The sequence below is a fragment of the Biomphalaria glabrata genome, chromosome 3, assembly GCF_947242115.1.
Source record: "Biomphalaria glabrata chromosome 3, xgBioGlab47.1, whole genome shotgun sequence".
Taxonomy (NCBI): Eukaryota; Metazoa; Mollusca; class Gastropoda; family Planorbidae; genus Biomphalaria; species Biomphalaria glabrata.
The window spans coordinates 13,605,358-13,620,553 of record NC_074713.1 but is presented as its reverse complement, the minus strand read 5'-3'; the positions used below and the strand labels follow the sequence as shown (position 1 = coordinate 13,620,553).

Below are 15,196 nucleotides of genomic sequence, written 5' to 3'. Positions count from 1 at the left end.
AAATCACTGGTGCCTCGGCACAACGTAATTGTAAATCTATTTAGAATCTAAATTCTAAATCTAGACATTTAGACATTCTGATATTGATAATTATCTAGTTCAAGTCTAATACACGTGTATCTTTTAAATTCTTTTTAGATTTGTTCTAAATATAGATCTACTTACCAATGGTCAGAACATTTACTTCAATAAGATAATCCGATCACAAATAGAGGGGGAAAACAACAACTATCTACTATTAGTCGAATTGACCTATCCTAAGTGTCAGATGATCTGTGATGACAAAGTAAATATAGAATCTATATATATATACTTATAGAGAGAGATTCTACACAGATCTTCTAAATTTAAAAATGTCCTCAACTTTGTAGACAACACTTCTCAAAATGACTTTAAAAAAACTTAGTTAATTTTATAATTAATGTTGGTTTTAGGTAAGTTACATTGACATTAGCATGAAATAGAAGTTTATGAGTCTATAATTATAACTACTTTACCTAGATATATATATATATATATATATATATATATATATATATATATATATATATATATATATATATATATATATACACATTGTAATATAGATCTAGATCCAATCCTTCTACTAAAGTATAAAAAAGCCTAAGCCTAGATTAGCTCTCATTATCGAGTCCCAATACTGGGCTTATATCTTGACCTAAAACTAGATCTAGTTATCTAGCACTTTACTGTCTATACGACTATAAATTTACTTTTACTGTTTTCACTTGTGCCACTTATTGATTGGCAATTCTTAAGTCTAAGAATCTTAGATTAGTGCGTATATATAAAGAGTCTAGTATATAGAATATAGATCTAGATTTAATGTTCTAGATATAAATATAGTCTAGATCTATAATATATAGATCTATAATCTAGATATGATTAAAGTAATTTAAACAACTACAGTACTACTTACACTAACTTACAGTCTTATAGATAGATCATAGATAGAAATAGATACTTTTTTTAGAATAGACTCTCACTCTAGAGCTAGATTCTACTCTCTCCCCCTCTAGTTAGTACAATACTATTATTAGTATAATATAGTCAATATAGAATCTAGATCTAGAATTTTTTTGTCGACTCTAAGTATAACTATAGACTATTTACTATTACTATTACAGATAGAATACTATCCAAATCCAGTTAATCCAGTAATACAGTATATGATTACTATATGATAATCCAGGGAACAATTACAATATGAATATGCTATGAAAAAATATATTTGAGCTAGATGTATAATATACGGTACCGAGAGCTTATCATACACAAAATTAACAGCACAGATCCTCAGATCTAGACTAGATCTAAATAGACTCTAGACTAGATTGTCATGTGCCACTCCGCACTGGATGCACGAACGAAAGCATCATAATGAAAAATTTTTACCAGTGTTTGTTGTGAAAGTGGAAGGAACTGCATCCGGTAGGTCATTGCATCTGCGCTGTATGGTAACCTTTTGTAAATGACGTCATTTTCAAAATGGCGTCAAACTTTTTGTTTTCTGTCATCATTGAATTCATTGTTTATTTATTATTTTATAGATCTAGAATCTAGGTAGTTAATTATATTGAAGGGTCATATTTCTTAAAATCTTAATGGCTCAAGCATTGGTTAATATTCCAAAAGGTAATATTCAAGATTTCTAGGAGCTAGATCTAGTAGATGTAATAATAATATATTTTTATATAGATTATTATTATAATAGATCTAAATAATAGATCTAGATTTATTAAAGAATCTAGACTCTAGTCTAGTCAATATTAAATTTAAATATTATAATATATTATATAGTCTATTACTCTATATTTAATATATCTATAGACTATAGAATCTAGATCATAATAGATGTAGTTCCTAGAAAGTTTGGTCTAAGAAAGAGTCTACTAGACTAGTACTTACTACTACTACTATCTAGATTCCTAGATCTAGGTCTACTACTAGTCAAGTCAGTCTACTATAGTCAATTATAGTGAGTCTAGTCACTAGTGACTCACTAGTCCTAGGTCAGGTGCTAGTCTACACACTATCATTCACTATGACTAAATTACATTTTACATATATTCTATATAATATATTTATATCTATATGATATTGATATATGATATTTACATATCTAGGAGTTGGTTTTCCGTGCTGCCTTTAGGCGCTCAGTAAACACAACTCTGCCTGAGTCGGGTGTCGAACCTCGAGCCCCCTTCTAGGTAGCCAAGCCAAGTGTACTCTTGGCCCATTGACCATGCTTCTAGAAATCTATTCTTTGATCTATATTAACTATATATTGTCTAGATCTATAAGTATAATTGAGGGGAATGAAATAATAATTAATTTTCTTTTGAATTCTTAAATCCATTTAGACTTAGTACAACTGTCATTCTATAAAAGTGGCTACAATGTCTTAATTATAGATAGACTCTAGGTATTGTAAAAAATGGTCTATTTAAATATTATTTTTTTCTATTTTTTTTTTCAGACAAGCAAAAGATTGGAGATCATAAGCAGTTTAATTAAAGTGACAAAATTAAACAACAAAAAGCCTCATTAACAAAATGAAAAGTTACTATGTATTTTGTATCTTTTGGATTTCATCTATTGAATCTTCTGTGACTTCAAGTAAGTGTTAAAGTCAAAACAAGTACTTAATAAAACATTTCTGAAATAATATTTGTTAAGATTCCTAATTGGAAAGCTTTTGAAATAGGCTTGAATACACAAGTCCAGTACATGACATGCTAACATGGATAAGGGATACTAACCCAAAAACTACTATTATTACAATAGAATGCAGTGTTTGTAGTACACTACTAATATATGAAGAGCTCATCATACGAGAACCAGAAAGGAATATGGTCCTTTTTTTTCCCCTGAAAATTTGTTAAACAAAGTGCACATATAGCTATCACCTGAGCTTTTTTTGTTACAGTATGCACCGGTACGGTATACCGGCACCTTTTTGGAAAAAAATATTACTTTTCTTGTATTTTAACGTATATATATATAATTAATTTTTAGTAGTTAAAAGTTAGGCAATCAACTACTGAGTACCTGCACCTATTCACCGAATTTTTTTACAAAAAAAAGCACTGGCTATCACTATACTGCATCTCAAGTAGGCTTCAGTTTAAAAAAATGGCAGACCTCTAAGATTAAAGCCTACCCACTAAAATAAGGATAAGAAATCTCTGGATAATATATATTGAATATTACAAATACTCCATTAAGACTTCAAAAACTTTAAACCACATTGGTTTACCAGAAAAAATAAAGTGATGTGAAAAGCAATCCAGCATAAACACCCCAAAATTGTACAATTATAAATGTGCAAACTTGTGTACCAAACACTTTGTATGGAATATTAATTTATGATTTGATTAATTCCTTTTTAAATTTTTCTGGTAATTAATTAATTTTAGATCTTTATTGTTTTGAAGCTTGTTTTTAAACATAGTTTGATTCTTTGAATTTTCTAACCAAGCTTTGTATGTTGTTTCCCAGGTGAAGGGAAGTGTCCCCCTGTTATGTCGATTGAAAATGGGCTAGTCACTTATGATATCAATACTCACACTATGAACTATGTCTGTGATAGTGGATATCGCATGAAGGGTCAGAGTAAAATGATATGTGTCAATGGCACATGGAATCCATCCAATCCACCCACGTGTCTCAAGGAAACTGTTGGAAATTCTGTTTTCTGCTTGATTGACCCTGAGATCAGGAACGGAAAGATGGCTTACACCCCAGTTAGAATGAAAGGCACTTTGGCAGTGGTATTTTGTGATGCTGGATTTTCTACTGATGACACATTTCAGCCAAACTTTCCAATAGTTTGTAGCTCGAATGGAGAGTGGACCATGCCCAATGGAAATACACGTCTATCTTCCTGTACTAGTGAGTTAATATTGTTTATTTGTATCAAGGCATAAATGATTAGAACTTTTTTGTTCTTAAAAATGACGTGCTACATGATGTTACATTTTATAAATATCTTGTAAAAAATTATGGTCGGATAAACTTTTTTGTGTGATTTGTCATTAAATTATTTTTTTTTTTTAATAAATGTAGATAATTTCAGAGCAATTACATAGATCAGTGTTATTTACACATTTCTTTCTTTCCAAAAGTAACATTCTTTAAAAGATTTTTTGAATAAGATTGTTTAAATTTAATTTATAGAAAGTTATTCATTTATTGTTACAAAACGTTATTGAAAATGAACTAAATTAGAACATTTTCATTTTTATTGTTTTCTCAAAATGACAATTGTATTGTACAAAAATGACAATTTTATTGTTCATGAGCACCAGTTACTAATTTAAGTCTTCTGTTGATAGTTCTTGAAGATGAAATGCAGCTAAATGTTTGTTTTTAATTCTCTCTAAAAGAGAAATACTGTCCCAGCCCTCCAGATGTTCCAAAAGCTCTACATCGTTACACTAGCTACAATCCAAACATGTCAGATGGTCTAGAGGTTGAATACATCTGCTCCAGTGGCTATGTTCTTCTTGGTCCTGTCTCCAGTGCCCGTCTAATTTGTCGTAATGGCCAGTGGGAGGGGCCTATACCAACCTGTGGTAATATTTTTGTCCAAATCTAAAATAGTCACTATTGTAGTTAAGGTTAGTTCTAAAAAAAAATTTTGACTAGTCAGTATGGTGTCTAAGTAAGTGCTAACAAAGCTGAGCTAATCCTAATTGAAATTGTGTTAAAAGTAGTTTATGGTAAAAGTAAAGTAGTAAAGTCTCCCTTTCAGACTTTGTAGGGCAGATGATGTAAAGGTCATCTGTTTCTGTGGCCTACGGTTAACGTGGGTGTCATGTGGCCAGCACAATGACCAACCGCCTTTACTTTTCCCCTACTAATGTCGGGTACCCATTAGAGCTGGGTGGACTCAGAGGCCCCCTGAAGATCCCAAAATTAAAAATCCCAGTCTTCACCAGGATCCGGACCCCGGTGTGGAAGCCAAGCGCTTTACTGCTCAGCCACCGCGCCTCACAGTTTATAATGATTTATAAAGAATTTTAGATTAATTGTAAGTCACAGGCCATATGGTAATAATGTTGAAATTAGTCTGGAAGACTGGTGTAGGCTCCCTTCTTTTTTCTATATTTTTCTGTCCTCATTAGGACTACACTATTCATTGGTGGTGTAAAATCAATGCTTTTTTAAAAGCTGTTTACGGTATTGCTTAAACATGATATCTAGGAGTTTATAAATTTCCTACTAAAAATAGGCTTTGAAGATATAACTCATTGACCAACAAATTTTTTTTTTCAACTTTTAATTATACATCTATTTGGAATGACAGTATTAATACAGTATTAACTCTTCTATCCTTAAATTTTACCTAATGCCTTGAATATAATTTCATTTGGTATTTTAGTTTGACTTTTGTGACTGCTTATCATATAAACTAACACAATGTTTTTTTTGCATGCAGTACAAGAGGAGGACTGCCCCTCTCCAGGACTCATTCAGCATGGCAAGTGGGAGTTGGTCAACAAAGGTAAACAAGACCTGGCTTCTTACAATATGGAAGAAGGGAGCTACCCAAAGTATGTGATTGGAGCTGTGGTGGAGTACAGCTGTAAGCCTGGGTATAAATTAATAGGATCAGGGGTGCTGCAGTGCCGTCCTGACAAAATTTGGTCTAAAGTTCCTCCCATCTGCGTTCTCGAGAGTGGTGAGTTTAATGAATGGAGATTATTTATTTATTTAATTTTTTTTAAAGTGTTTTTTATTTAGATTTAGAATTATAATTTCAAAATTTGTGTGTGTTGAAGATTCTTTTATTAACCATTCAAAACAATTAGTTGGACTTAATAAACCAATCAGAAATCGGTAATTCGATCCACTTGTTTGGAGACTTTTTCAAACAAATTTTTTTTTTTTATCTATTGTATCTAACTTTTTTTATTTTTTAGTTAATTCTTAATTATCACTTACTTAAGAGTTCAGGTTTATAGGCTTTTGTTGAATGTTTGGACATTCATATTGCCATTTTGATACATTTTCTTTTCTTTTTTAAGCTTTTATTAAAATTTTAAAAAGTTGTAGACATATGTAGAAAGAATTAGCTACTTTACCTTTACATCATCTGTCTCATAGATAGGAAGGTTTGAATAACAATACTCTTTACTTGTACTTAGTTTAGACATGATGCTGTCTTGTAATTTTGATCTGGTATACATGTTGTTTAGGGTTGTTGTTGTTTTCTTATTTATTTAAAGATCCAACCTGGTACTGCCCTGATTTTGTGCCTATCAGCAATGGTGTCTGCAAATGTATGGGACAAGACTCCAGTGACCTGACACTCTGCAGGCCCTTTTACAGAGGCATCCGCATCGAGTGTGCCTGTGCCCCAGGCTTTAAATTACAGGGTGTAGATGTGCTTACTTGCATACACAGCTCTGCTAGCAATAATGGAAGGTGGGACTGGGAGTTTCCTAGCTGCTGTAAGTAGTTCTCTATACCTAGCTGCTGGCATTGCAACAATGGCACAAAAGGGTTCATTGCTCTTGGACCCATGACTCACGACCAGTTGGGGCCATCTTTTGGCACCCCTAGAGTAAGGTCGGCTTTAGTTACTGAGGTAGAGATTTAGCTTGATGACATTCGACAGCTCTTTCGTTATTTAACTTCTTGTTCGACATTCACTTTGAGCGTCGACTAACTTATATTGTTGGCTTTTCGCCTGTTATTTCCATTCGCTTTTTGAGTGTTACTTTGACTTATCTGCATAACACAGCACAGAAGTATTACTGGAATTGGGGAAGCGGGGGTAGAGAGAGAGAGTTTGGTTCAGAAAATATTTGAGTGTGTTGCAAAGAATGAAGGGAACGACAATGACAATTAAGTCTATAGGAATAGTCCTGAGAGTTACAAATAAAAAATGTTGACACAGCTTCTAATTATTTAACTTTCTCAAGGCTCATTCTGTTTCTTTTATTTTCAAGTTTTCCAAACATTGTCTCGGCATACATGTTGTCTTACCTTGTGTCAGTTTGTTCAGCAGAGATGTCATTCTCAAAGTTTCGATTGATTAAAAATTATTTAAGAATTTCTATAACAGAAAGCAAGTTGGCTTCACTTTTCAATTGAACGAGAAATAGACACAAGTTTAGAAATAGTTGTACTAGTTTCTAACTTTGCTTCTTAAAAGACCAGAAAAAATTTTGTAAATAAGTTTTAGTTTTACACCTAGAAGTATTTTTGTAATGTAAATGTGTATAATGAGAAATAGAACTTATAAAACATTTGTTTGTTCATTTCAAACACATTATAGTCGTTTAATTCTGTAAAGAAGTTGTACAAGCGCTGACTTCTAAGACACTTTTACTAAATCAAATGAAATGACATTATTACTTATTTTTTAAAAAAAAAGGTAAGCTACTTGTACAGACTGTCTTTTGGTATCGAGATATATTCAAATTACTCAATTGTTTTTCCCCACACTGAATCCATCCTACGGAGGGGGGGGGGGGCAGCACCACCAAAATATTCTTGAACCCCAGCCCATGAATATCTTGCTACGCCACTGGTTTTTCCATTTGTTTCTATGAAGCTAAGTGAGTTTAATGCTGTTAGTGAAATGGATAGCATTGTAATGGATGATTTTTATCTTCCCGTTTTTACATTTATTATTAAAATCAGCTGGTAGTTCTCTATACAGATCTGTTTGAGAGTTGATCTGAAATACATTGTCATAATTGTTGAAGTCCTAGATACAGTTCACAACATACAAACAGCCCCAATAATTTGTTAAGACCAAAAGCTCTTTATTGATTTAGTTAAAACACTATCCTTTGACCATATTTATAAATAAACTGTGAAAATAAATCAAAATAATTCTCTCTACAAAATTCTCAATGTCTAGACTCACAATGATATAAGTCTCTCTTACCTACTACAACATGGTCTGTAATATCCTATGATTTGTTTTTTCAACTGTTAACATGATTGATGTCCCCTTTGTTAAAAATTAAAGTTTGTTATCTTTATTGACTAATGCAATATGGTCTGTTATATCACTATTTTGTCTTATTCATAGTATCAAACAGTGAGATTGATTTGATTCCTGAGGTTCAAAATGAAGGCAAGTCCTACAGTTCTGGTGATATTAGTGATTCCAAAAATAAGGTACATTATCTTGTAAACAACTAGTATCTCTAAAGTTTTCCTAAGTGCGTAGCTGAAGGCCTGACTAGGGAAAAAAAAGCTCTTATCTACTGACAATTTCATGGGGCTTTTACCTTTAGCCTGGTAGTGGATCTGGGAGCAGCCTTATTAGCTCCACCAAGACACAGCACCAAGCATTTTTCTGATGTCTGAGCTAAAGAAATACATTCAACTAACATCCGCAGGGTGCTATTTAATCAAATAAGAAAGGGGTCGGGCCTGTCCTTCAAAGGATATTGCAGAATAAATGGTGTACAACACTATGGAGAAGTTCAATTCTTCTGAGAAAGGGGGGGGTTGAATTACATTAGTTCAGATGTATTGAAAAGTCTTACTGAAGCAAAAGAAACTTTTGAATTCATCTTGATGCAGAAATCATGCAGTTGTTTGACTTCTTATTTTAGGAATCCTCCCTGGTGATTGTTGTGACCACAGCTTGTAGTGTTCTGGGAGTTCTTTTGTTGATCATGGTTGTTGTCGTGATCAGAAGAAAGAAGCCAGGAGCACCTCATTTGTTCCAACAAGGACCAGCTCCAACACCTTATGCTCGAGTCCACAACAACTCCATGGGTAAGTCTGATTTCTAATTTTAAAAAGTTCAAAATGTCACTAACTGAAGCAGAAACTCCACTGCTTAGATTCAATTACATCAACTTTATTATTATTTCCTCATCAGTTGTTTAAGTACACTTGTAGAATATGTAAATACTAAGAACCATTAATTAATCCTAAAAAATTTGTAGAAATGATAGAATAGAATATAAGAAATAACACTTAAACAGACGTTTTTTTTTTTTTTTTTTTCCATTTTAATTATTTTTTTTTATATATACACTTTTGTTTATTTATTGTAGATTTAATATAAATAATTTTAAAAAAATATTTTTTTAAAAGTTTTTGCTTTCTTTTATTAGTTTTTAACTTTTACATTTTAATTTGTACATGTTACTATGATTTTATCCTAAGTTATTAAAAACATTACAGATTGGGTTGCGTTCAATTTCTGTCACATTACCTTTCATTGTAATTTAAAAAAAACAACATAATGTCATTCTGATATCTGATTTAGACATTTATGAACTATATTTGAACAGATGAACATGATAGGATGGCTCTTATGGCTTATGCTGATGCTTCAGGAATACATCTTCCCTCTTATGAGGAGTCCATGAGATCTAGCAATGGAGCTGGTTTCTCCGTTGTGGGTTGTGGTGTAAGCCCAAGCACTTCCGAATATCGGAGGCTGCTCCCTGCAAGTCACCCAGGAGTTCGGGCGGCCATTTTGCATCAACAGAATGTGGGTGGTGATGGAAACAACAACATAAACAACAACAATAACAACAACAGCAATCGTCTCTCTGTGGTCACCACCAGTACAATGAATCGAGATGGAGTCTCTGAAATGTTTGGCTCAATGGACACTGTCAATGTCAGCATGAGTGATGCATCAACGTCTGTGAGGGTGGAAACCTTTGACTCTGGTACCTCCAACAGGTCTATCTCATCACGGACGGCTAGAGCAGGCAGTCTGAACTCATCTAATGACCAACTGTCGAATGTGAATGATGGTAAGAAGGTCTTCCTTTTGTTGTTGTTCTTTGTTTTTCTGAAATTCTTTTTTACCGTCAGCAAAATTAATGTTGAAATTTGTGTTATTTATTGAGTAATTTCTTATTTATGTTGAAAGTAGGAGTAGTATTCCTCACTATGAACATTTAGCACTAGCATCAAAGTAACTGTGTATAGAATAGTAATCATTAATGGCTTAATTCTAATATCTACATTAACTTAAAGCATTTTAAAATTATTTACAAAGAATATTTCATATTTGTATTTTTTTAAATTTGTTAATTTAAAGTAATTTATATTCAATCCAAATCCTGTAAACCAACTTGGATACTTTTTTTGTTTCTACCAACTGGCATTTATCCCAGTCTCTTGATGATTTTCATTTCCCTTGACACTCTGAAATTTCAAACTTTTTTTCATATGGTAATTTATATGAGTTGTCTCTCTTGAGGAAAGCATTCATAGAACTTGTTCCCTTTTTCCCTTTAGCATTTTATTCTTTTTTGGTCTAGTTATTGGTGAAACAAGACTGAGAAACTATTCAGCTGTAATTTGGTCTGTATCATCAAGAAAACTAAACAATCCAAGAAATGTTTCTTTCATTTGCTGAGGTCAGGGGTTAGGACAGAGATCTCACAAGAGAAATATGAATTTTTTCCCTAGGGAGGTTTTTGAACACTTGTTGCCTCTCTCTATAGTCAGAGGGTGCACAATTTTTCTCTGTCTTGCTATAATAGCTTTTAAAAATTATAATGTGTGTGAGTTAATTTAGTTTTGTTTTATTTTCCACAGATGCTCCACTCTTAGAGACCAGTTCACAGAGGGAAGCTGATGTGGTCAGTGTAAGTTCAAATCCCAGCCGGTCAAGTAAAGAGGAACCCTGAGATCTCCCCCTTCTAGTTTCTAGTTTGGCTTTGACCTCATTTCAGTTTCTTTATCGTTGTGAGTTGAGACACCAAGTGGAGTCGTTTTGTTTTCTTAAGTACTACTTAACAAACAGAAGTATTTCAGTCTCATTTTTTAGCTTTATCTTTCAATACTTCACTGAGTGAATCAAATGAGTGGACAGTGACACTACTACAATGAGTGAATCAAATGAGTTCCCCAAGACATCAGTGAAATGAACAAGATGCTGATCACAGATTTATGTCACATAACTGATCACAGATAATTTAACATTGACAAGGTTTATTCTGTACCACATGATCAGCAATGGTTGAAACCAAATGAAACGTTTTGTTCCTGTCAAAGCAAAAAAACATGAAATGCTTTTAGTCTTGTGATATTTCTACTAGAGATCATCGTTTCATGGATCATAATTTTCATGTAGCAGATCTTGTTCTTGTCAAAAAATGAAATAACCAGTTCATAGTGCGGAACATTTTTTTATTTGTATATAATTTAAGAAAATGAGAACAACGATTTGTCAGATTATTTTAATTTTAAAATCATTTTTTAATTACTATTTTATATTTACAATATGGATAAGTTATACATGAGAATCTATTGCTACATGAAGTAAGACAAATGAAAATAGTCAATAGTCATATGATATATCAAAGTGAGTTTATACATTGTATTTTTGCTTTACAAGCTTAGTGATAACAAACTTATTTCCCCTGCATGGCATTTGATTTAGATCATGACATATATAACTTTTGAGATGCTGAAAAAAACATTTGTTTAGTTTTATAAATTAATCTGATCTACCAAACACAGTAGCACCCCATGATTAACATTGAAAACATTTCTTACTGTTTCTGTATCAACAATGGTAGAGAGTGTTTGAGTTTTAGATTCGACGAGAGGTAAGGAGTAAATTCTATGCATTAGTTTATATTCACATTATAGATTTATTCAGTTTGACATAAGGCAGTTAGATCTTGCAAGTATGAAATGAATTCTAGTATTCAGCAGATGTGTGTGAGTGTTTATTGTTAAAAAGCTCAACATGATGATTTGACTTTGACTAGATACATTTCTAGTTTGATATATTTCAAATTATGTATGTAAAATTATTTGAGCATGCATTTTTTATATTTCTGTGACATCTGTAGGAAATGAACTAAACATTTTGAAAGTGTAGATCTCTGTGATTATATTATCTCAATCTCATGGCTATTATCAATATAAAAAATTTTTAAAATTTAAATTTTCTAATTAAGCAAGTTATGTAATATATATATACACATGAAAACAAACTTTATGGTGGACTGAGCTTTGACAAGATTTAACTCTACCAAACTTGTTCTTGTATTTGACTGAACACAGACACCTGGGAACCAATTTACTAAGTGATATTATTTTAGCTTTTTGTGTGTATTTTACTGAAGATTTTACTGACGTTTTATTGAAATGGTTTTAATGTATATTATGTTTTGTGGTACCATGATTTTTTTTAAAAACTTGAATGTAATTTATGAGTATTAGTTCTAAACATATTTGCCAGGCCAGTTGTTGCAATTCAATTGTTGCATTGCATCATTTTGGTGTTTTGGTGATGATTTGTAGTACCATGATATTTTTGTTTAACTTAAATGTAATTTATAAGTATTATTTCAAAACCTATTTGCCAGGCCAGTTGTTGAAATTCAATGATTGCACTTCATCACTTTACTGTTTGGTGAGTTTGCTATTCAAGTATGGGCTGATGTAGATTCTGTGAATATTGTAAGCTGGGCATCAATGTAAGAGTGGCCTAAATGAATCAATGTTTTCATCTTTAATTGTTTGGTTGTTCTTGGATGTATTTCTATTCTATTCCTTGAGATGTTCCGGAAGACTTGTGATAATGATTCTTAGCATAAAAATGTTTGGTACAAATGAAGCAAGCCATAAGTCATAGCTGAAATGAAGTTATTTAAATCTGTAAGAGTGTTTCATGAGTTTAACTTGATCTTTGCTTAAGCCTTTTTATTATGGTACATAGAATAGCAAAACAAACAGAAGAAACAACATATATATAAAACAAATATTCACCTGATTTAACTTTTTAAAACTTATTAACATTTCATTGCCATTCGGAAATAATGTTTTTTTTTATAAACAATACAATATTCTCTTAAGCATGACATTTAGGCTGATGTTTTTCTTACTTAGACCCTTCCTCACCATTTGGTGCATTGGGTGGCAAGCTGTCTTCCTAAAGATCTGTCACTGGCAATGTCTGAAGATTCTTTCCAACTGTTGTCCACTGCTCTGAAATCCTCACTACGGAGTGTGGCTGTTACGAGCATATGAGACTCTTAATTATTCACCAACAAACTCATCTATAATAGGTTATGAAGACTTTTGTTCACATTACTCCATTTCTAGGTCTTCTTTCTCTAACCCTTTCAACACGTGTTCGCACCATTTCACACATTCACACTATACACATTCACACTATGCTGCGCACATAACAGTGGCATTATATAGTTTATTTGATCAACCTTATTTGTTTGGATGTTTTTGTATTTTTTAATCTGCTTTGCACTGGGATGCATAATATTCTATAAAACAAACAGTAGAATCAGAAAATAGTTTCTTTCAGTACAGCAGTATGAACAACAACAACAAAAAAGCACTTGATGTATTATGACATGTTCTGTTAAGTTAGTCATTGTTAGCATGTCTCTACTGCTAGTACTGCACTGTCTGTGTGCTTCTTTGTTTGCTAAATTTTTCTTGCACTCCATTGTGGCAATTTTTTTTTTTTTTTTTTTTTTTTGCAGAGTTGTTTTTTCTCTCTGCATTTCTTTTTATGTTAGAATATTTTCTCTTTGCCTGTCACCTGTTTTAAAACATATTTGATCTCTGATGTACCTGAATTCAATAGTTTCAAGGAATGCACATATACAGCAGAAAAACTGAAAAGACATTCATGCAATACTTTATATAGTAACCTTTATTTCACAGACAACACCTACAGACTTGGACTGTAAACCAATCAAGGGAAGCTAATGCAACCTTTTATATAGTTTTTTTCAAAAGCTGATGTTCTGTTGTTGATTTACCTCCCTCTCCCTCTTTAACCTAGCTACACTGATCAGTTTTTTTAGATCTTCTATACACTACAATCAGAGTCTTACACAATTGTATTCCCCTGAGTAGAATTAGAATTTGTTTGATGTCTGAATCCTGTATCATACAATTGAGGTTTTTGTTTCTTGTGTAGATGTTTGTCTAGATCATATTAGAAAATGTTGACAAGTTGAGTTTTGATTTAGTCTTCTGATGATTGGCTTCTTGTCCTTTTTTATTGACTTTTTTTTTCTGCTTGAAGATCTGTGAGTGATGGATACAGATGTTTTTATTGGATGAATGTATATATGGCCATAATTTTAAGAAGCTTTGTTCATTAAATGTCATTGTGCAAAGGTATAGGTTCCTTCTTACTAACTTCTAAACAAACCACCTCAATCTTGACTAGATCTGTAACTTGTCAAAAGTTGTACATGTTACTGCAGTCACCAATGTTTACATTACAAAACAAAGCCTAATGTTTAAACCACAAACAAAGCCAACTATTTACTTATTGTATATGAACTATTTACTGCAACTGTTTACAACTTTCAAATTACAATGTACTTCATAGGTTACAATTCTGGTTTGCTCCTGGATTCCAACCCTTGACATTCAGTTTTGCCCAGAGCTATGCCATTAAGGTGCATTAAATAGTTCTCAAAGGCTGATGTTGAAATAAAAGAATTCCAAACCAAAATCTGTCCAAGTGATGACTCTAAGAAAACACTGAAGGCTGGCTGTAATGTATAATGTAGTTCTGCTGTCTCTTCTTCTATTCATTTTTCAGTGTGATATTTTGAGTCAAAAACTATTTCTTATACGCTTTTTATTTCTTCTGTTGTTGTATTTTTATATATATCATGCTGATGTACATGACTAGCAACATTTCTCTCAAACTGAAAGCAATATTGGAACATCTAAGTTTTAAGGCAGGGAAAAAAGTAAGATGTAATAAACTTGATAAAACTATTTAGAAGAAACTCCTTTAACATTAACGGAGAGGTGAAAGTTTTGCTTTATTTTGTTTTGTTTGTTTTGTTTTTTTTCCTACTAATGTTTCATGAATGAAATCCATTTGAACATGGAGTAAATCTTGCTGTACTTGTTGAATGTACTTCCTTGACCAGATATTTTCCTTTCACATATTATTATAGCAGGTTATATATGATGACAGTAAGAATAAAATCTTATTTAATTATAGATGCAATTATAACTATTAACTGTGTTGTGTCTTGATTTTCAATATTGCATTTCAAAAACAGTTATGGCATCCTATATCATGGTTGGAATAAATAGCGGCCTCCTGTTTACAGCTCACACTGACTTCATGATTTGACCTGGTTGAAATGATGACGTGTCAATGATTGGGTCGGAATGAGAACACGGCTAGGCACTAAACAAATCTTGAGTTTCTGGTCAT

The 15,196-nt window shown here is 32.3% G+C and overlaps 2 protein-coding genes across 5 annotated transcripts in view; one reads left to right on the top strand and one right to left on the bottom strand.

Annotated features, from left to right (window-relative positions):
* The window catches only part of LOC106062233 (beta-1,4-glucuronyltransferase 1-like), a 97,384-nt gene extending 95,972 nt beyond the window's left edge, over nt 1-1,412 (bottom strand). Inside the window, exons 1-2 of one of the 4 annotated variants that reach the window (XM_056023546.1) lie at nt 1,280-1,412; nt 166-273 (exon numbers count right to left, since the gene is read on the bottom strand). The gene's annotated coding sequence lies outside the window, so the exon portion shown is untranslated. The remainder of the gene's footprint in view (nt 1-165; nt 274-1,279) is intronic. The other 3 variants (XM_056023547.1, XM_056023551.1, XM_056023548.1) reach the window with 3 other exon arrangements.
* Nucleotides 1,413-1,508: 96 nt separating this feature from the next.
* On the top strand, nt 1,509-14,992 carry LOC106073935 (sushi domain-containing protein 4-like). Its single transcript, XM_056023545.1, has 10 exons — nt 1,509-1,656; nt 2,501-2,640; nt 3,523-3,915; nt 4,410-4,598; nt 5,465-5,707; nt 6,255-6,479; nt 8,075-8,163; nt 8,607-8,772; nt 9,297-9,770; nt 10,564-14,992. Exons 2-10 carry the CDS (start codon nt 2,577-2,579, stop codon nt 10,653-10,655), a joined length of 1,935 nt encoding a protein of 644 aa, XP_055879520.1. The 5' UTR covers nt 1,509-1,656; nt 2,501-2,576; the 3' UTR covers nt 10,656-14,992.
* Nucleotides 14,993-15,196: the final 204 nt, after the last annotated feature.

What these genes read in the sequence shown, in the direction of transcription:
- LOC106073935 (XM_056023545.1), top strand. Translation starts at nt 2,577, where the DNA reads ATGAAAAGTTACTATGTATTTTGTATCTTTTGGATTTCATCTATTGAA. An exon ending in TGAATCTTCTGTGACTTCAA is followed by an intron (nt 2,641 to 3,522) that starts GTAAGTGTTAAA and finishes GTTGTTTCCCAG; the next exon opens with GTGAAGGGAAGTGTCCCCCT. An exon ending in GGGGCCTATACCAACCTGTG is followed by an intron (nt 4,599 to 5,464) that starts GTAATATTTTTG and finishes TTTTGCATGCAG; the next exon opens with TACAAGAGGAGGACTGCCCC.